Source organism: Coturnix japonica, chromosome 18 (genome assembly GCF_054131305.1).
Source record: "Coturnix japonica strain WE chromosome 18, WE-NBRP24, whole genome shotgun sequence".
NCBI classification, from domain to species: Eukaryota; Metazoa; Chordata; class Aves; order Galliformes; family Phasianidae; genus Coturnix; species Coturnix japonica.
Genome location: NC_140680.1, coordinates 8,796,059 through 8,813,060, shown reverse-complemented (window position 1 = coordinate 8,813,060; position 17,002 = coordinate 8,796,059). Strand labels below are relative to the sequence as shown.

Below are 17,002 nucleotides of genomic sequence, written 5' to 3'. Positions count from 1 at the left end.
CTAGGGGTTGTAAAGTGGGATATAATCACTGCTTCCATCCTTCCCTGCAGGATCCAATTCCTCAAATTCTTTTTCAAAAACAGCTCTTCCTGTAGAGTTGGATGAAATTAACTTTTTTTTTTTTTTAATTTTTTTTTATTTTTTAGGGATCCTTCCATTGATGCATCTGTTTTGCACTATTTTAATGTGACTGCAAAACCTATGATGCCACAAACATTCTGGGAGTGACAGAAGGAAAGGTCCTACTGTTTCAAGGCAGACGTAATGTCAAATCAGATATAATGACCTCTTCATGATGACATGTGTGAGGTTCAAGAGCTCTTAAGAAGGGAAGTCCTACAAAAAAAAACAACCATAGTGTTCTCCACTCACTAGACTAGATTCTTCTAAACATTACTAACCATGATGTGAACCCCAATGTACTTGTTAGTGATAAAAAACACAGTCCACAACAAGGAAAGCAACTACTATGAGGAGAGATAGAAACAGTTCCTAACTACCTTGCAATTTCGTGATCTAAAACTAAAAGAACATCAAATTTTGCCAATTTTCATTTTTATAATTACTAATTTATAATTGGGAATATGTGTTGCTTTGTATACAAACTCACAAAACCACACACATATAATATATACATATATAGATATATGCATTTGTCATAAGCATACAGAGATTAGACCAGTTTTCTAAACCTGACAGAAAATACGAAGAAAAAACTTAATGTAATCTTACAAATGTACTTTCTGAGCGTTACCATTTCTGACAGTTTAAAGTAAAAGAAGTAAATAAATGAAACACCTTCAGCTTGGAACAACCTGAATACCTAACTCTGACATAAACCTTTATGTATTTAACTGGTCTGTTTCTGAACACAAGAGTAGAAAATAAAATTTTAGCTGTTCATTGACATTTCCTTTCAGTGGGCTGCAGTCTTTTAAAGGAAGATTTTTTTTTGTACATTGAGACTGTTTGAAACTCCAAATCTCAGCAGAGTTTAGTCAGGAACCAGCCAAACTGCTTTTTCAATTGTTATATTTCTCTTTTTAATCACTCCTTCTATTTTCTTTGTCTATTTGGACATTTTTCTATACATGGTGTGTTTAAATATAATACATGCACATGTGTTTGCTCCATCATCTTTTTTTCACATCAGAAACAAAAAATACAGGTCTGATTCACTAGTATGTCACTTTATTTAATATAATACAGCACACTTGTACCAAATCAGATTGCTCAATATATTTAATGGCAGAATAAACCTTTTCATTTACACCTACCAACGTTAAACACTCAGACTAACTCCCAAGATGGAACTTCAGTTGTATATTCCCTAGGAGCTCTTCTGATAGTGAAAATTAACCCTTCTTTTTGTGGATATCAGTAAAATAGTATAAATAGATCATTCAGTTCCAGTTGAGTCTGAAACTCTTCCCTCCCTCCTCACAAAACCAAAAACACTGTTGTCATTTGGCTTACCAAGCAGTTACTTCAGGAATCAAGACATACCTCAGAATTCTGCCCATTCTTGTATAACTCGGGCAAGCTCAGGAGTGTTTCTGCAGAAACATCTCTATCCAGAATCCCAAAGACCAGAGGGGGCAACGAGGTGAAGAAGAGATTGAAAAAAATCATCTGCCAATAATCTATCATTGTGTTGCCTGAGAACCCGCAGAAGAACTGGTACCAGAAGAGCAGATTGACGTAGCACTGTGGAAGAAGCAAATACAAACCCAATGCTCTGTTAAAAGCTGAACTGTTGCTCCTTGTATGTGCAAAAGCACATCCCTTCGTGCTGATGTACTTTCTCTTTGGCTTGTGAAGGCAGTGGAGATGCACATTTCCTGTGGCTTCTTCTTTATGCTTTCCTCCCTCTCCCACCATGTTATTCCCTACTCTGAAAGCTCATGTGGACCCTTTAGTTTGCAATGCACAGGTTGTTTACACCTTGCATTGTCCCATCAAAGAAGCTTATGCAGGACATTCAGTTGTTAACACAGTTTCCAAAGAATACATTATTTTAGTTAAAAATGCTTTCAGTAGACATCTCTGCATGCTGTTCCATAAAGCAGTATATCTTAAGGGACTGCTTCACACTGACCCGCTGTGATACAGCTTTATAAAAGCTGTTAGGTTTCTTAAAGAAAATATCAGAGAATAATTAAACAAATTGTTCACAGCTCTGAGTGCCAGACTTTAAAATCCTTTGAGAGGCTTGCTGTCAATGTGGAATCAAAGGCCTCCTGCTCCCTAATGGTACCAAGGAGATAATAGAACAGCAGCATCCTGGTCTGGAGAGCCATTTCACATTGCAGTTTCCTTTGAACTCTGAAAGGGTGCCCAGTTAGGAAAAAGAAAATTTTCCTTTTCCATTACAAACATTAACACTGGCGGGACATAATCCTTATTCAAAATTACATATAAAAAAATAAAATATGGATGCTTTGAATTCCTAGTAAATAGTCTTTCATGCTCAGAGTACATTTCATGTCAGATGGACTTGTTTGCACAGTCTTGCAGAAACAGTACTGCTGTCAGTTTTATGCACTTTACATTATTCTTCAATGCGCCATTAATTTGCATATACATTAAATTTTTAATAAAAATGCCAGATATGACTGCATCATTGCTTGCAATTGGTTCCTATCAAATTAAATGCAAAAAGAAAAAAAAAAAATCAGGTTTCACAGGCAATCGTTTCTTACTGCAGAGTCATCTTCTGAATTCAAGCACTAATAATCTGCTGCTCCTTATGCAAATTTTATTTTGAGACTCATGGGTATTATTAATAAAGTTTCTTGAACTGCTATATAGAATTATGAAACCTTGAGTTCCTTTTCCCCCATGGAATTATGCTATTTCAATAGATATTTAGATTCCATATTTTTCTCAATTCTTTATGCAGCACATTACTAAGATGGAAATAGCAAACCCTAAACTTCTGCAAAGTGGAGAGACAGGAATTGCAGTTTCATAAAATAAAAATAAGAGAGCAATGTCTTCAAAAGCAAACCTAAAACAGGCCTTTACGTAGCACTTACAAGGATTAAAACTTCCAGAATTTTAATCATCTTACCACATTTTTGTAGAAAAAGTAAATCACCATCTTTGCCAGCCGAGCATAACACCAATGTCCATGGACGAGAAGCAGCTTTTTGAGATGCTTAAATCGGGATATTGCAAAGTCACTAGCCATCACAGCCTTCATTAAAAAGAACAGAAGTTAGGTTGCAGTATATCTTTTTCTCCCATCCAGCAAGATGGAATCTGTATATGGGCTTTGAAACAATTTTCTACTATTGCACATTTCTAATAAAAATAATTGAGAAATTTCTTTTCTGCAGAACTCTCCATCTGATGAGAATAAGGAATGGGGATATGCAGCAAAGAATCTGAGGCAGAAAACACTGAAAATCAGCAAAGTCTGAAAATGCTATAACAGAGACTGTTCAGAGACCAGATGCTAACCTAAAAAGTGGACAGGCATCTGCTAATTTTCCAGGCTTATGAACAAACACTTATTTCTCCATGCGTGCTAATTGTTGGCTCAAACTCTCTTTTTTATATGGACTCACAATTATGGACTGCATATTCTTTGATGACAGTAATGATGCCAACCTGCTTCTTTAATGTGGCACTCAGACAACAGGACTACTATGAAACTTATTAATGAGCAAGAGCCTATTTGGGAAAAGAGAAGAGGAAGTAAACTGAAGGGATACCTGCATGCCTTCTTGGCCAGATATTCCAATTCCAACATCACCTGCTTGAATCATACTTACATCATTTGCACCATCACCTAGAAAGGGAAGACAGAAGTGAACAATAAAGGCACAAGAAAGGGTGCTTAACATGCCTATGTTAGAATTAAAAAAAAAACAAAAAACAACCAATAATCGCAGCTGTGCTGTTATATGTAGGCTATTCTGTTATACCATGCATCTTCATTAGGGCAACTGATGGCATCAAGCAATCATGACCTCTAGGTTCTGATCTTGGTTGGAACATCCTCTTCAGCCTGGCACTGGGGCCAGATGGCTGGTGGCATGGACACCTTCTACATCTGCACTATTTTGTACATTTCTGCTTGGTGAACTCCATATGCTCAATGACATGCTTTGCAGCACCCTATTTCACTGAACTCTTTGAATTATATGACAAATTTAATTGTAATTGACAATGTAACAAGCCAGTTTCAGGAGTTATTCTGCTCCTTTCAACTTTCTGCAATATGCTGAATACATAAGCAAAGTTCCATGGAAAGAAACAGCAATGATTACCTGCAATGTGGAGAATGTGTATTAGTTTACCTGGTACAGCAAATGAAATGGAGTGGAAAGCTGAAACTTTGTATTTTGAAATCTGAGGCAAAGCAAGAAATTTAACATACCAGGCTCTTCCTTTACCTATATGCCTTGCATGGTCCACAGAGATGTACTTTTTAGTTTTAAGTCATAAAAATCAATTATGCAAGGATTTTAGCAGGATCACTTACCAACAGCGATCAGGAAACTCAACACATTTCACATCATTTGAAGGTAAAAAGCAAAGGAGCCAGTATTTAACGCTACTCTGGGAATAATGCTATTTTCACCAGCTGGGAAAATCTGTCAGGAAAAGGCCTTTGTGAAAACACGAAACAGCAACTATTTCTGACTGCTTTACTTCCCTAGGTGAGTGGATTCCACAGGGAATGTGTACACATTTGCACTGCTGCGCTTGAAAGGAGCTACTGGGAGTTACAGAACATGGAGTGCTTTCATCTTGTTCAAATGGGGGTCGTATTTGCTCATTGAAAGCTAGAGGAGGACTTGCACATGCTTATCGATCAGGAAAGATTATTCAGTACTTGCTTTCCACTGTGTCTATCCAAGGGGAGTTAGAAGTAGCTTACGCAATGTACACATTCCATAAGTTTTCATAACTCATAGGGAAAGAACCCACTTCCCTCTTTCTGCTGTAAGATTCCAAAGAGTGGTACCTATGGACAGGGTCATCACTTTGAGTTGCCTCCGTACCAGCTTGACCACCATGCTCTTCTGCAGAGGGGTAGAACGGCAGCACAGCACTGAGCGGCAGAGCCGCGCCAGCTCCAGGAACCGCTCCTCCAGACCTCCCTGCAGGATTATGTCCAGTGTTCTTCCATCGATCACCAGCCCAAATTCAGGGCCGGGTGTCTCAGAGGCTGGTAAAGATGCTGAGATAAAGTCAAAAAGTTTCCTTTGTGGCTTTTCAACCTCATAATTCTTCCTCACTTCTTCCAAGGTTAAATTTAAGAGCGATTCACATGTTTCCTGTGAGAAAACAGAAGTGTTGCTAGAAATAGTTATCTCCATCTCCCTTCACAGCACAGCACCTTACAAAGTGTGTGTTCATATAATTGTGCAGTGGGTTGAAGTCTATCAGATGAACACTGGGGAAAACCGACTGAGAAAGGCACTAATTCATCAGATTGAAGATTATTCCAGTGACGACATCAAATCATTCAGTGAAAACACTGCACATCTTATCATGTAGTTACCTACAAGGTGACATTGTTTCAGAACAGCAAATAAGCTCCTTTCAGGAGGACATATTTCTATTTGCAATGCTGAGAGCTCAGAAAGAAAAACAAAAAATCTTTTTTTTTTTTTTTTTTTTGTTTAAGGGGATTTTTTTAAAACAAGCTCTGATGTGAATGATTTGAGATAGTCCAGCTCTTGCTTCCCTCAGAAATAAATGATGGCAGAGAAACAAGAGGTTCAGCTGTTCAAAATTACTCAGTAACTTTGACAGTTTGGCCTTTTCTAGGTCACAGATCAGATCTGAGTCAAAGGGACAGAAATAAAGCTTTGTATTACACAGTTCTGTGCCTCAGACACAAGCTAAGCTTTTCCCTGTTAGCAAATTTACCTCATTTTGGATCAGAGCTCCTTTCCACACGTGCACATCCTGAGTGGATGTAGCAACCCATGCTGCATCCCATGCCCATTGATGGGAGCACTTTTACCGCTCCCCTACAGATCTCCCAATTTGGTGCACAACTATCAGAAAGACACCACAATGATCTAAAAGTTATTTTGCTGCCTGTTAGTGCTAAAAGTCTTCCTTCTGTGGCACAGAACTGAATACCTGAGGAGCTAATCACTCATTTTCCTACCTCTTTGTCAGCTTTACTGAGTGATGATTCAGTTCTGAAATGTTATTTTCACTTTATGTTGCATAAGGTAGATGTGTAGGATGTTTGCAAGATTTAAATTACACTTCAGTGGGAGGTTCTGGAATCAAATGTTCCTCTGACACCTAATAAAGAGTTGCATCTAGCCTGCATGCCGAAATCTCCCAAAAATATTGAAGCGACATCATGCTTTTTGTGAGCAAACAAAAAATTTTATGGGAAATTCCAGGATTGATGGGGTTTTCATTTTTAAATGAATCCCTCCAAACTGCCGGCTTGAGTTGTGCCTTACTGGAAGATGGCTAATTTCCAGCATTTCAATAAGATGCTGGTCTTAGGGCAAGAAAGACAATCCTTTCCTGCTGTCACTGTGGTTCTCCAACTGCCACCCTTGCAATTGTCTCCTCTTCTTGAGCCTCACATCTTCCTGAGCACTAGAAGAAGTTGGGTGAAATAATTACAGAATAGATTGGAATTTCTTGATGCGGTGTTCAAAATTGATTCAGACAGCAAAATAAAAAACGGGCAAAGATCCTAAAATATTTCACCCTCTTGAATTCAGAATCCTGCAGGGGAAGAACACGAGCACAAACAAAGATGAACTTCTGGAAGAAAATTACCCATAGGTATAAGAAGTGCTGTGGTATTTTCCACATGAATCCACTTCAGCTATAATCTTCTATTAACCCCCACCAAATGCTCTGCACTTCAATGGGTATTTAGTTTAAGAGTTAACTTTATCAAAATTAAAGGGTTTCTGTGAAAGGAGAAACCTTTGTTTGTATCATTTGTTTTCCCCCACTGCAGCTATCAGAAAGCTTCCCAGAACTTGTGACCTTGGCTTCATTTTGAACCACATACATTAATGCAAGCAACTCTATGCATGCAGAGTGCACCTGACCCAGCCTGATGGCCCTGCTGGGTGCTGTAGGTGGGCACACGAAACTGTTTCCTTGAGGTGGGGTGGTGCTGCTTGCAGCATCCCCCCTCTGACAGAAACCATCTTCTAATTTCCATCCTAAATATATTCATTCTGCCTTCCGTTAAAGCAGATATGCGTATCAAATGAAATTACACATTGAAGCAAGGAATGCATTCCGTGCCAAATTCCATATCATCTTTGTGTGTTTCCCTATTTCCGTGACATTAAAAGAGAGAGACATTTACATAGAATTTTATTCCTTTTTGGAGAGCTACAAGCTGCAGACAAAAGAAGCTAGAAAGTAGGCCATCTAACTGTTCTATACAATTGCCTATCATAAGAAAAACAGTCAGTATTTTAACATTATTTAATTATCCTCACAATAGCTTTATGGGGAAAATCAAACTTGGATTAGGAATCTATCTTCTGTGGGAAGAAAAATGGAGGAAAACATGACAAGTGATTTGCCTAGCTCAGAAAGAAGCCCTGCCTCCTCCCTTTGACCTCTTAACTACAAAAGGGCTTTTCTCATGACAGCTCTCATTGCTGCTGTGTGTGGCTCACAAGTGTACGAAGAGGACAGAGTAGCACCATGCTGTACCTCACAGCACATGGGGCTGTGTGGTAAGAGAGCATTAACAGCAAAATAGGGATAAGGACAGCACAGATGGCCTTTCGGACATTAGAAATGGTAAAGACTGGTTTCCCCTCTGCAATTAGTTCTGGCTTGAACTTGCTCATCCCTAAGTCTGCCTCTCAAAGCCATCTGCCTTGCCAGGATGCCTGGAGCAATGAAACACATAGCTGTGCACTGTGGTGGACATTCCACTTGCTGAAAGCAATGGTTTCTCTGGTATCCTACTAATGTTGCTTCAAAACTGCAAAAGAAAAGGCTGTTTTTCTAAAGCTTTTAATTCTCACTGTCCTTAATGGCATCTACCTTTGTTGCAAGTTTCTCTGTTTCTCTTTGTCCAGGTGGTTTTAGGAATAGCCATACATTACACTACTAATGGTTCTCCGCATTTCCATGAGTCACAGGAGCTGTCAGTAATGCCCTTCAAGGGCATTTTGGAGCATCTTTGCTTTTCCCACCATCTGGCATTCTCATTGCCCATGGAAATTCAGGGAGTATCTGTGTGCATCTACAACTAAGTGTGCCATGATGGAGTGTCAGTAAAGTCACCATATCTTCAGGTGCTCCACAAGAACTATATTTAGGTATGTGAGAAGGTAAAATGTTGCTTACTCAAAAAGACACCCCTTTGTTCACCAATATATTTCTGATTCAGCCTAATCAGGGAACACACAACTAGAAAGTCCTGAATTTCATTAAATCTACACCTGCATTTTTCGTTGGTTTTTTTTTTTTTCTTCCCATACTGACTCATGCAAATACTCTCCAAAAGCCCAAATTCCTACAGATATCACCTGGATTTATAATACCACTGCAGCTGAAATTTCCATTGCAGTGTGGAAAGATAACTAGCAATGCTATGAAGGAATCGGACACTGCATTTATCAGGACTGCATGTATAATGAATCACAACAGCATATTACTCTCTTTACAAAGCTCACTAGAGAGGTCATTTTTAGAGAAGAGAGTTTTTATTTGGGAAACTCATTTTATTTTAAGTGAACTAAATTATACATGACTATCTTGTGTTCCGGCTCATCCTGTTATACTTGGTCTAGAGAGTATATGGCCTAATGCAGTTTCATGGATTTAGCTGTGTTTATTTGTGGTTGCAGCCTAAAGCAAAACAGTGTCAAGCTGCAAGCTGTGAAGAAATGGAGAGACAGCACTCTCTATTTCTCTGTACTCACCTTATTTTCTGTGTTAATGGTGAAGACGGTGTCCCTTTGGTCCAGTAGCTTACAGGAATACGCAATGTTAACTGCTGTTTCCTGTTTGTCTCCTGTCAGCACCCAGATCTGTATCCCAGCTTCTCGAAGCGCTGCGATAGTGTCAGGCACTCCATCTTGCAACCGATCTTCAATCCCTGTTGCTCCTGGGCAAACAGGAGAAAAAGACGTGAACTGACTTTCTTTCATTTGGAAAGCATCTTGCTTTCTTTTTCTTAAAGACAAATGATTCAGTCATTATCCTGATCTTATAAAGAGTTGAATCAATGTATTGTCCAGCAAATAAACACACAGGCACAAAATCTGCATTTGGATTAAGACCTAAATCTGTCATCAATCAAATTTTGGCTCTTCATTTTACTTGATACTAGAACAATGCATTTCATTTCTTCTTAATAATCCAAAATGACAATGTACTGGCAGAGGAATTACACCATATGCATTTTTAAAGTACTGCATCAAGCCCCATAAAAGCAACCAGGAAAGATGAACTTTGGCTATTTAAATGAATGCTATCCTGTTGCCAAGCTAGAAGCTCCACTCATCAAAGGGAAAAGCAAAGTTACAGGAAGCTTTCTTCTTTAAAATGTGCAAACTTAAAAACAGATGCCACGCTCATTCTAGACCCAAATCACCACCTGAATGTTAAAATACTCTTCTTATCTCTTCCACTAGAGGTCAGCTTGGAGATGCTGTAAACATGGTGTGTTACAGATAATGATTCAAGCTAAAATAAGTTTCTGTGAAATGAAGTATGAATGCACACAGAGTCTTCAGAGTCGACAAAGGTAACAGATTCTGACAGGGCCTATATTACCTCTCATGTCATTCTGCTTATGGCATTTAATGTTATTACTCTAATTTTTTAAATCATTGCAGAGATTATGAGAAGCCATAGTGCCACTCGTTGGCAATTGCAGAAATTCAAGATAACAAAGTATGAGGAAAGATTGTATTCACAGAAAGATGAGAATGCGGTGAATCTGAAAACCAGTCTTAAAGACCAAAATATTTGGAAAAGAGAAGAAAAAAAAGCACTAAAATGCTCTGCAATTTAAGAGAATAATGTGAATGTGAAAAAGATACTACAGTGATGGATGATGCACAAATACCAGAGAGGTAACTTTTAACATGAAATATCACTGTTTTACAAAATTCAAAAAGACAGTGAAATAATGGCAGGAATTTGCTAGCAAGAATGCCTTTGTGCAGTTACCATTTTTATAATGCAGTTCTAGAATAGAAATTCCCTTGGAATTTGTGCTCAAAAATAAACTTAATATGTCACATTTTATAGGTTTATCTGAGGACACAAATGCTATGAAATTTTGGGAATTTCATTATCTAACATGTCAGCAGAGCCGCAGTAACAGCTGATGAACATGTTCTTTGCTCATGGCACATGAAAGTTTCAGTACACCTTTACAAAGTTACTGCTACTCAAAATGTGTAAGAACTTGTTTAAACACCATCACTGGATTGTGTACTCTTGCCCTGAGATTTTCAAACCTCAGAGGAAGCCTGTTTGATATAAACTAGTATAAGCTGTTGTCTGTCTGATTGCCAAGAATATCACAGGAGAGCAAGTGATACTTCATGCAATGACAATTCATATTTTTAGCTACCCAGCAAGGTGAGTTTGGTCTCCAGATGCTGTGCTGTCTCCATTAACAGCTCATCTCTGTTGTCAATTGCAGCTTCTGCCTCTTGACGAAAATTGGCCCATCTTTGAAAGTCATCCTCGCTCAAGACCTGCATAACACAATTTAAACAGAACTCATTTTAAATTTAAATAAGAGAAGGACGCCGACAGTCTGGATTGCAAGACTTAACTCCTGGAATGATACAGTACTCTGCTGTCTTCAAAACAACACAAACCTTTTCATTTTAAGATAGCAGGAACAGGAGCAATGAGTAAAATAGACTTGCCTTCCCATTTCTGGGAGCTAAGAATTAAAAACACGGCCTACAGAAACTACTGTTTACACAGCCCTCAGTTGGGAGTCCGAACTGGAGCACATAGATTCTGAAGACTGCTCTACGTTTTTTGAGAGTTTGAATATGATCCATTTATTGCACAGACACCTTCTGTATCAGGCTAAAGTGCACGGACCCAGGCTGAGGACAAGACTTTGGAAAGCTGAATGCCAAGTAAAACAGAAGGTTGGCTCTCTTATGGACTTTGTTTCTTTCCTGGAATCTCTAGCTAGAGAAGGTCAGCTAGTGTTACCACAAGATAAACGAATGTACTGAGGTTGATGAAGAATCCATTGTCTGCCTAAACTGGCCAAACACTGGAGAAAAAGAAGTGAAAAAGAATACAAAGCAATCAAAGAGAGGGACAGAAAACGTGCTCAATCTGTCTTGTTTTCTAAAGAAGAAAGCATTATAACTATTGCATTTTTCTAATAAATCTAATGACACATACAAATAAAACTGCAAACATTAGGGAATGCTTTCCTACCTTCTTAGCTATGCACAGAGTTCGGAGGCCATCACGTGCATAGTAGTCCAAATGTTTCTGTGTTTTGTCTTTTATTCTTTTCATTCTCCTCTCCGCATTAGTGTCAGCTGTGAAATACAAGGAAAATATCCCCTGTGTTAAGCACAGATCATTTCAGACTTAATGACCTAGGGGTGGACATTAAACAGGACTTCGTTGTAACATCAGTTCCCTTGAAAGTGGCTGTGGGTTGCATAAACCAAAAGCTCAGTAAGGTTCCTTGTTTCCTTTAAGATTACATTACTTGCTTTTTGTTTGTTTGTTTGTTTTTTAATGTTATAGCACTATGCTGACAAGCTAAAATGCCATGGTCAGCTCCTTATGACAGTATTATTGCGGAGTACACAATCCACATGGGTTAGCATCGTCAGTGAATTTTAATTAGCCCATTCCATATTCTCAGCACTCCTCAGGTTAAATAAGCACCTCGGTTCAGATCTGCAAGGATAACACCATGGAGAGCTTGTTCTTTTTTTATACTCCTGATGCCTAGATATAATATTTCATGCAAAAACGGGTACTGCAGACATCTTATGCCTCTGTGTAGGAGACATAACAGAAATAACTTTTTGGCTAATTACCTTTGCCAGGGTCCTCCAACAAGTCCATTATAACAGAGTCAGCTCCTTTTGTGTAGACAATGATCTCCTTGGTCAGAGGGTGTCTCACCACTACAGACATCCTTTTCCTTACTGAGTCAAATCCCAAAGTGTAGAGAATATCAAAAGTTAGAAGCGTGCCCTGTGGCAACCGTACGGTCACCTGTTCGGGAGTCCGGGACACTAAAGTAAAACTGTATGCTTGAGCTGCATAGACAAGCGCTGCCTCATCTGGGCTCTCAGCCTCATAGCAAAAGTCTGTTGGCAAGGTACCATGGGTAGCGGACTGAAAAACCTCATCCAAGGAAGCACTGCCAATATCTGTGTTGCTCTTGTCCTGGAGCCCAGCGCCCCTACTGCTGTCACAGCAGCCGTCATCGTTGTCGCAGCATTCCAGTGTAGCAAGTTGCTCCTCAGTGTTCTTTGCGCTGAAGCTAGCGCCTAGGTCTGAACTAGACTGGGAAGATGAAAAAGACTGGCTGAGGCTTACTTGTTTCAGCCGCTGAAATATCTGATGAATCTTCTCCAGGGTGATTCCTGAGGGTTTTATTGGTGGTGGGACTGTAACCTAGAAATATGAGAAAATCTTGGTTTACCACAGTTAAAAATAAACAAATGTGAGCTACAAGATAATTTCCAAAACTGCAACATATTTCTTTGCATCTAAATGACATTAATAAAAGAGAGCTGCATTTTTTTTTCTATTTAACTGTGTTAGGGGAAATCAGTAGAGGAGTCATTTGTGAAGTGACATCCAAAGTTGATGGTGATTTGTGTCTCTGCCTCTGAAGTAGAGAAGGAATCAAGGCTCTTGTAATTCTGTTAACGGCCTGAGAGATAAGTGAAAACCCAGTACACTCGGCATATTTATTACAGTAAATGTAATATTAAATCTAAAAGGGAAAGTGCAGATAGCATGGTAGTCATAGCTATTCATCAAACATAAAGAGCCTTGTTGGGTAGGGATGTACATCGGCAGTGAGACGGTACACACTTCACAAAAGGTAAAAGAACTAGAGAAGAGTGCCCAAAATAACCATTGCTCAGGTTTCACTGAACACTGCTCTATGTTATTAAATGCAAGCATAATCATTTTCCCTTGAATACTTAATCAAAGTTAGATTACCCTTTGTCTTGGCTCAGTAGTTGTGGAGACCACGACTGTATTGCAGATGGCAAGGGCAAGAAAAAAGTCAGTGAGAGAGGTGGGAGTTTTCATATGTATAAAAGGAGAGAGGTTTTCACTCCGCAGTGCAGCTTCTCTCACTCTCCTCAGCAGCCTGCTATCCGGAGTCACGTCCTTCTCCTGGAAGAGAAGTTACTTAAGGAGAATTATTTGCTTTTACAGCTGTCACCAAGAAAGAGCTCTCAGCTCGGTATGTTTTTGCTGTCTCTTGCTGAGTTCACACTTAGAATTATGTAAGGTAAATGCCTTTTTGTTGAATATCTAGGGGAAAAGGATGGATTTCTAAGAGCTGCATAACTAATTAGATTATCATGGAGGAAATACTCCTTAAAAAAATAAGCTAGTTTCAGAATTTTATATCTTTTGAGATCTGTCCCAAGAATAGTCTATAATATGACCCCCAATTTTGAAACTTCTAACAAATTACAGGGCGTCCCAGATGGAAATGCATTTGGGATCTCCCATGTCAGTGGGGGGAGTGGGAATTTTACTTCAACAGAGAATACAGATGGCTCATGGCTTGTTTAAAATGCAGCTTTGTTTCCTGAGTCACCTGAAACAGAAGTTGTCTCAAACTGTTCTTCCTAAGTTTTACAACAAATACATGAATGCACGCATAATTCATTTGTTCCTGAAATGGTGTAATTGTACCACCACACTGTCTATAATCAAACCTAAATTCACAAGCCAAACTACTTAACAGTGTCACCTATCTACAATTTAATCTGATGTAGGGCTGTGGGAATACTACTTTTAATGGAAATTTCATGTTAGCAGAGTGTGGTTTGGATTTAATTCAGGACCATATTTAACTGGAGCTTCCCAAGTTAGACACTTCCCTGTGAGCCAAGACTTTTGGATGCATTCCTTATGGAACTGACAAAGTGATTTAGCTGCTTTCTAGTTCATCTCAGCTATTACACTCTTCTTCTTCAATCTGGCACAGTTTTTGTGAGTTCCCTAAAAATGCAGCAGCAATCAATCAACCACCTTTATGGCTGTGTAGTGCTGAGCTGAATGGTACATTGTTAACTCCCGCTTGCAAACATGAATACTGGTTCTTAAATTGTCCTAATAATTGAAAATAAATCTATTGCTCATTTTGTCGAAGAGCAGAACTCAGCTGAAATCCAAATATAAAGGAAGATAATGCACTTTCCTCCTACAGGAAATTCTGGTTTAGTGCTTTCGTGCTGCTTCTTTTATATTTGGGGAATATTCAAATGCAGATGCAGTCCCTCCTCTAGAAAATTGATATGTACCAGGGGAGGGCCTGCTTCTTAAGTATTTGTATCCTCAGCATCTGCATTTTTACATTCAGTGAAAGCAGGGCTGACTTGAATTTCCCCATTTCCCTACATTCACCCTTATGAAATGTCAGCAGATAAAAGAATTCAGACAAACAAATCTGCTCATTGATTAACCTGAACAACGTAAAACCAAACGAACAAAACAGAATATGAAACAGAGCAGCATCAGTGATGATGATCAATTAAATTTACCATGCTTTTACTGGCAGTAATCATGTTAGTAAAGTGCTGAAGTTATAAAATGGCTAGTACCATTCAATTGTTCAGATTTCCCCATTAGTTTGATAGCATTTCTTCTACTTGATGGCACTAAAACCTGATGGCAATAGGACAACTGAAATCTCCAAGAAATGATTCTAATACCAGGGCTCTCTTTATTGGAACCATTAAATCTAGAAAGAAATGTGCTGTCAAGATCTTAATTCATAAGGACATCTAAAGGTAGACAGAGTAAATGCTAATGCCCTGTTCTGTTCCAAATTTTATCATAATTTTGTATTTTTCTTACTCTTTTCACGTTCCCTGAAGTCTTTCTGTCAACCATAGCTCTGTTGTTTATAGAACACTATTATTCCCTCTGAGAGGTTGCAGCAGCCACAATGAATCACACAAATAAAGTTAATCAGCACCGTTTCTTTTGAGGTACCCAAATAAACCAGTAAAGGGGCCAAAGACATGTTCAAGCTGCTAAAGTGAGGTGTTGTCCTCTGCTTTGGCTGAAGGCTGTCTCTTTAGAGAGCCAGACAGTCAGGATAAATATCAGTTTCCATTTTCACAAGAGAGATGAAAGAACAGTGATTCTGTTCTTTTCCCAGCTACATTAGACAGTTTATATATGGACTCGTCCTTCTTCCTCTACACTTCACATAAATGTTTATGAAATGAATAAATCAGTCACTGCATTTATTTCCCTCACTCCTTCAGAGCTTTCTGAAGTCTACACCATTCTTCTGTCCTCCATTCCACATAAAACATAAGACATACACAGACATTAGGCATTTTTTATGATATCAGTATAATACTACAGACATGACAACACTTCTCAGCTACAGATTTTTTGGAGTAGCTTGAGTTTGGATGTGAAAAGATCTGTCCAGCTAAAAGGTTGACCTCTATTTTTTATTGTTATTAATTTGCTTCTAGAGACAACAAGAGATACAACTGCTAACAACAAATTAGGAACTTGTTTTTCCATTGTCCAGGACCGTCCCACTGAACAGACTTTGCCACTGAATTTTACAGGGCTGTATCTGGACATGAGATTCATCTTATCTTATGAACTTCATAAACAATATGCAATGAGACTCCATAAACTGTCATGGATCACAATTACTACAAACATAAATATTGGAAAGGAAAAAAAAAAGAAGGTAAGCCATAGGATTTAGATTTCACATAAAAACTGTATTACATTTACTCCAGGAAAGACAAGCAATGATGTTTAGTTATTCTTCAAGGATCTGCATTCTCCAATTTAATTAGTGTCAACAAATGCCATGAAATACTCCTCATCCTCATTTTGAGCTCAGAGATGCACTGAGATGAACAAGTTAATTGATAAGAGACACTCAGATTTCTGCAAAACTTCAAAACTTTTCAAGCAGTGAACACTCACAAACAGGCAGGCTGAAATACACAGTGTAGCTATAGAGCTTCCCAATTGCAGAGCTGCTCAGAATACCGAGACAAAGTCTCAGACATACCAATCTGCAAGCACAATTAACTGCTGCTGTGCAAATGCACTTAAAATACGATGTGCAACCTGGTTATCACTGATCTACATAAGGCTGATTAACAATAAGCAAATTTTGTGATCGCATAGATAATCTTCCTTTAAAAGTTGTTTGCATATACATTTTTAACATTAGTACATGATCATTCTTTGGCTGTCATAGCAATTTTCTAATTAAACTCTTTGCATTTTGCAGGATGTTATCACATTTACAGCCCTCTTTTTTAAAAATGTTTTTCTTGGCAACAGTTCTGATATGCAGGTGCTCACAGCAGATGCTAACCCTTACCCAAACACCACTGTGTTCTCTCAGCAGTGCAAAGTTCTTCAATTTTTCTATTACCTGAGGCTACCAATTTCCATGAGAAGCTTTCAAATGCTTGGCACATCAACCTTTGGAAATTTGGCATTTGTTAAGGAAAAAGCCAAAAACAACAAATCATGCAATCTGGGCTACTGGCCTTTGGAATCTGCACTGCAAAAAGAGCAACGTTTTGCTTTTACTTGCATTTTGTTGATCTGAAGAATCCAAACCTCATGATTTCATAGTGAGAACATCATTTGACAGCTGTTGACTACCACTGAATTCTTCACCGCTTGTTAGTCAAACAGAAACATTCATCCATAAGGACAATGCAAGCCTTAAGTTCGGTGAGTTAAATAGCAATATTTCACTCATGCATTTGAAGATTTTTTCTTATGAGAAACTTTGATTGAGACACATTCAAAGTCA

General features: G+C 38.6%; 1 protein-coding gene across 3 annotated transcripts in view; it reads right to left on the bottom strand.

Moving 5' to 3' along the window:
- Window positions 1-17,002, bottom strand: part of ATP10B (ATPase phospholipid transporting 10B (putative)) — a 48,533-nt gene that overhangs the window by 6,156 nt on the left and 25,375 nt on the right. For all 3 annotated transcript variants that reach the window (XM_015876344.3, XM_015876339.3, XM_085518840.1), the window contains 9 exons: window positions 13,168-13,347; window positions 12,024-12,609; window positions 11,404-11,510; window positions 10,565-10,691; window positions 8,901-9,085; window positions 4,979-5,291; window positions 3,720-3,796; window positions 3,074-3,199; window positions 1,507-1,707 (listed from right to left, as the gene is read on the bottom strand). In XM_015876344.3, the coding sequence (XP_015731830.2) occupies window positions 1,507-1,707; window positions 3,074-3,199; window positions 3,720-3,796; window positions 4,979-5,291; window positions 8,901-9,085; window positions 10,565-10,691; window positions 11,404-11,510; window positions 12,024-12,609; window positions 13,168-13,347 (1,902 nt within the window). The remainder of the gene's footprint in view (window positions 1-1,506; window positions 1,708-3,073; window positions 3,200-3,719; window positions 3,797-4,978; window positions 5,292-8,900; window positions 9,086-10,564; window positions 10,692-11,403; window positions 11,511-12,023; window positions 12,610-13,167; window positions 13,348-17,002) is intronic.